We start from the raw sequence: 3,695 nt of genomic DNA on the forward strand, positions 1-3,695 counted from the left end.
TCGTAGGGGGGCTTGCATGCACTCTTCGTATACTCACTGCAATCCGGAAGTACGTCACGGCACGTGTCATCCTGACCATAACCACCGGTCAATGTCACTGCAATATTACACAGGTACCACAATAAGATTGCACACTAATAAATCCATAGTTTTAAACAACGAATGGAATTTATTGCTTTATTAACATTTATTTATAATAATTCTAATGTCATTGCCTTATGAATGTTTAGGGGTTGGTTCACGATTCTTCCTTATTTGTTTTTCACTTTTAATTATCAAAATATACTGTCCTAGTGTGTTTAAAAGTTTTCACAAAAATTCAAAGTTATACATTATGACAGAACCTCATTATAGAAAATGTATCATTTGTTGTGTAAACAAAGATTGGGGTATGCTATAACTTACAAAGTTTTGAAATTGTATGGTTATCGATCAAAGTTTTTATATTCACCACATTTCCAGTAGCCTTTATGTATAATGTGCCATTTAAAAGTTAAATATGTGTCTGTACAAAATTAGGATAATTTCAATTACAAAATTAACATTACACTAGTTTGTAAACATAAACAAGATTCGAGTCTAATTATTCACATAACACAGAGTCGAAATTTAGATATTGCTCTTATCCTTGCATTACGATTTTTGGTCGTCAACTTTCAATGAGTTATATTTCGAATGTTTAACGTATAAAATGGGGACCAAATGAAGAAGAAAAAATTTAAAAACATGAACCCAGCACTTTTAAAATACCGTTACGCCCACAATTGGTTGCCAAACCTTACCCATTATGATGAACATGGAATAAAATCGCGCATCCATTTTCGTTGAAAAATGTCACTTTGCTGCAGAAATAACGAGACTTCTTTTCGTTTTATAAGGAATGTCTTATCATACTTTACTACAGATGACCCGAGGTGACAGTATAAATTGGGTCGCTGAGTGTAATCTTTTGAAGATAAAATATCCGGACACTTCGTCAGGGTGACGTTGACCTCCGACATACATTTATATTGCAGAGTTGCATTTTCTTCTGTACTTTCAATACTCTTGCACTTCGTATTGTAGGGTTTCTGGTGCGAGTTTATTGCGTCTATTCACCTTCATGAGAAGTGTAATTACAATGAAAACGGGGGAGCTGCTCTTACAAAATTGTGTCTAAAGGTGCTCGTAATAGATATGGGTGCCTTTAAAAACAATTTCTTTTCATTTACAAAATCCACCCAGAATGAATTTTCAATTTATATTAATTATTCTAAAATCTGAAGAGACAAGTAAACTAGATCTCTGTTTACAACGTGTACATTGCAGGAGAGGGTTACTATGCACCCGAAAAATGTTTGTCTTCGATGTGCTTCCAAAGGTTATCGTAGCAGTGTATTTTTAGCATTTTCGGATATTTATGGTATTGGAAAATTCAGTCATTGACCTTGTCTGCCTTTTTGGGACTATATTTAAATTTGCATATTAAGGTAGCTATTGATAGCTAGCCCCAAAAAAACTGCTCATTGAATTTTTTTCAATTTTATTTATTGTAACATTTTGACTTTATCCTAAAACATATCAAAAAATCAATAAAAGTAATCAGGTTAATTTTCGAGGAAAGCGAGATTGAAATCCCCTCTTTTGCAGCCCCAAAAGGCAAAAAATGCCAAAATTGAGCAAATTAACACAAAAGCCAATAAAAAAAATTATTGACACCAGAAATATTGTTTGTCATATATAGTTATGTAAATTAAACACAAACAGATAAAAAATCAACATGGATTAGAAATTCAAAATGCATCTAAGGAAAACATTGGCATGATTCGACTTGGCAATTGGCCAAATTTACCCAAAATATGACATTTCTCAAATACTATCAGGCATACATTTTCTGACAACAACAAAATTCTGCTCATAAAATTTCTGATTTTATTTCATTTTTACAATAAGTCAAGTAGTATCTAAAATATTGAATAGAAAAAAATATACCAAATGAGGTTTAATCTGAAAATATGTCAGATTTTGTAACCCTACCCCCTCCCTTCTAGAAATGAATTTTAAGAGATACAGTCAGCAGAGATAAACTGATTAAGCATTCCCAAATTACCATATTGAGCATTCAAACTCACAATACTAGAAGTTTCTATGAGCCATTTAAGAATGATATATAGTGTGTGCTATTGCAGTTGACCTTTTTGCACTCACAATGATTGCCTAAATATTTAGTTATTTTTCATACAATTTCTTGTAATAACTGGACCAAATCTATTACCTATGCATATTTTTTGATAGAAATTTATATCACTATACAGTATAATACACCAAATATGTTTAAATAACCATTTCATATTTCAATAAATAATTAATATCAATGGAAAGAGACCTATGGACTGCCCATGGATCACTACATTTAAGTCCATCTGAGTCATCTTACCCTCACAGATAGGTGTGTCTTTAAGATTTCTCTTTGTAGTTTCACATGGAACCAAAAACTCACTATTGGATAACTGAGAATGCATGTACATGTATATTGCATTAACTAACTGAAGTTTTCCCCAGATGAAGGTCTATGTTCACTGTATGTATAAGGGGGGGGGGGGGGGGGGGGGGGGGGGGGTGAATTAGTTCCATTATGAAACTTTTCTAAAAATTTGATATACATTAATGTATCTATGATGTATGTTTCAACTAAATTTTGAATTACAAGGAAAATTCAAACACATTGATTGAAGTTATAAAATTGATATTCTATCATGTGCACATTTTTTACTAATATATCTAAGAAAGAATAATCAACATTGAAATTTCCTTTACATCTATGCAATATTATTGTCTTTCAAAAGGCATGTACTTGTAATATACGAGTACATGACATGTATTAAATTCACAATTTAGTTTAAAGTATGTTGTATAACATCCACTGCTCTGAGCTCATATAAGTGAATTAATGTTTTTCATCCAGTCCCAAATTTTGCAGTAGTTCTTTAATCTTTGGAACTTGATCAAACATTTTTAAATTTGTGGAGTTGTGGGGGTCCAGGGGATATGTCATCATCACTGTAAATGGAGTACCTGTTCAAAATATAGATAAATATATTTAAATATAGCAAAAAAGATGAATATCTGATATACTCAGAATTGTCTTTACAAATGTTTATCAAAAAAAAATATAGTACCTCTCTTGCTGTTATACTTGTTGACTCGAAATCCACTTCAACCTGCACTGGTCCTATCTAACCTCCCTCGGTCTTCAGGCTGATGCCTAGAAAAAAGATCATCATAACTGATATTTGCACAGTTAGGTCTATATTATACCTTTGAGTAATTAGATTGAGTCAGACAATGTGAATTTTAAAACTGTGTCTCAACACATATTCAGTTAAAATTTAAATACTGATGTTTCAAAATTATAAATTGCAATGAGATGACATGTATATACGTTTTCATAAACTGCCATAGACTTATCATATCTGTTTCATTTACAAAATGTGGGTCAAGAGAAGGGCATACGTGTAGTATACATATCTTACTTATACATACAGTGCATACATTTGCCTATGAGAGGGCATATGCAGACTTGTGATTAATTTACATTATTTAAAAAGGTTTTGCCAACCTACATGTTTGTGTGAAACACGAAACTTCAGGTTTGATATATTTCTTAGGTCACTGAAATTTCAAAGTAATAGTATATGTATACTATAGTCTAGGGA

At 31.9% G+C, this 3,695-nt stretch overlaps 1 protein-coding gene across 1 annotated transcript in view; it reads right to left on the reverse strand.

Annotated features, from left to right (window-relative positions):
• Nucleotides 1–938, reverse strand: part of LOC125647671 (kielin/chordin-like protein) — a 7,613-nt gene extending 6,675 nt beyond the window's left edge. Inside the window, exons 1-2 of the mRNA XM_048874442.2 lie at nt 783–938; nt 1–97 (exon numbers count right to left, since the gene is read on the reverse strand). The exon at nt 1–97 is cut by the window's left edge and continues 44 nt beyond it. Coding sequence (XP_048730399.2) covers nt 1–97; nt 783–819 — 134 coding nt within the window. The 5' untranslated portion in view covers nt 820–938. The remainder of the gene's footprint in view (nt 98–782) is intronic.
• Nucleotides 939–3,695: the final 2,757 nt, after the last annotated feature.

Source organism: Ostrea edulis, chromosome 6 (genome assembly GCF_947568905.1).
Source record: "Ostrea edulis chromosome 6, xbOstEdul1.1, whole genome shotgun sequence".
Lineage (NCBI taxonomy): Eukaryota > Metazoa > Mollusca > Bivalvia > Ostreida > Ostreidae > Ostrea > Ostrea edulis.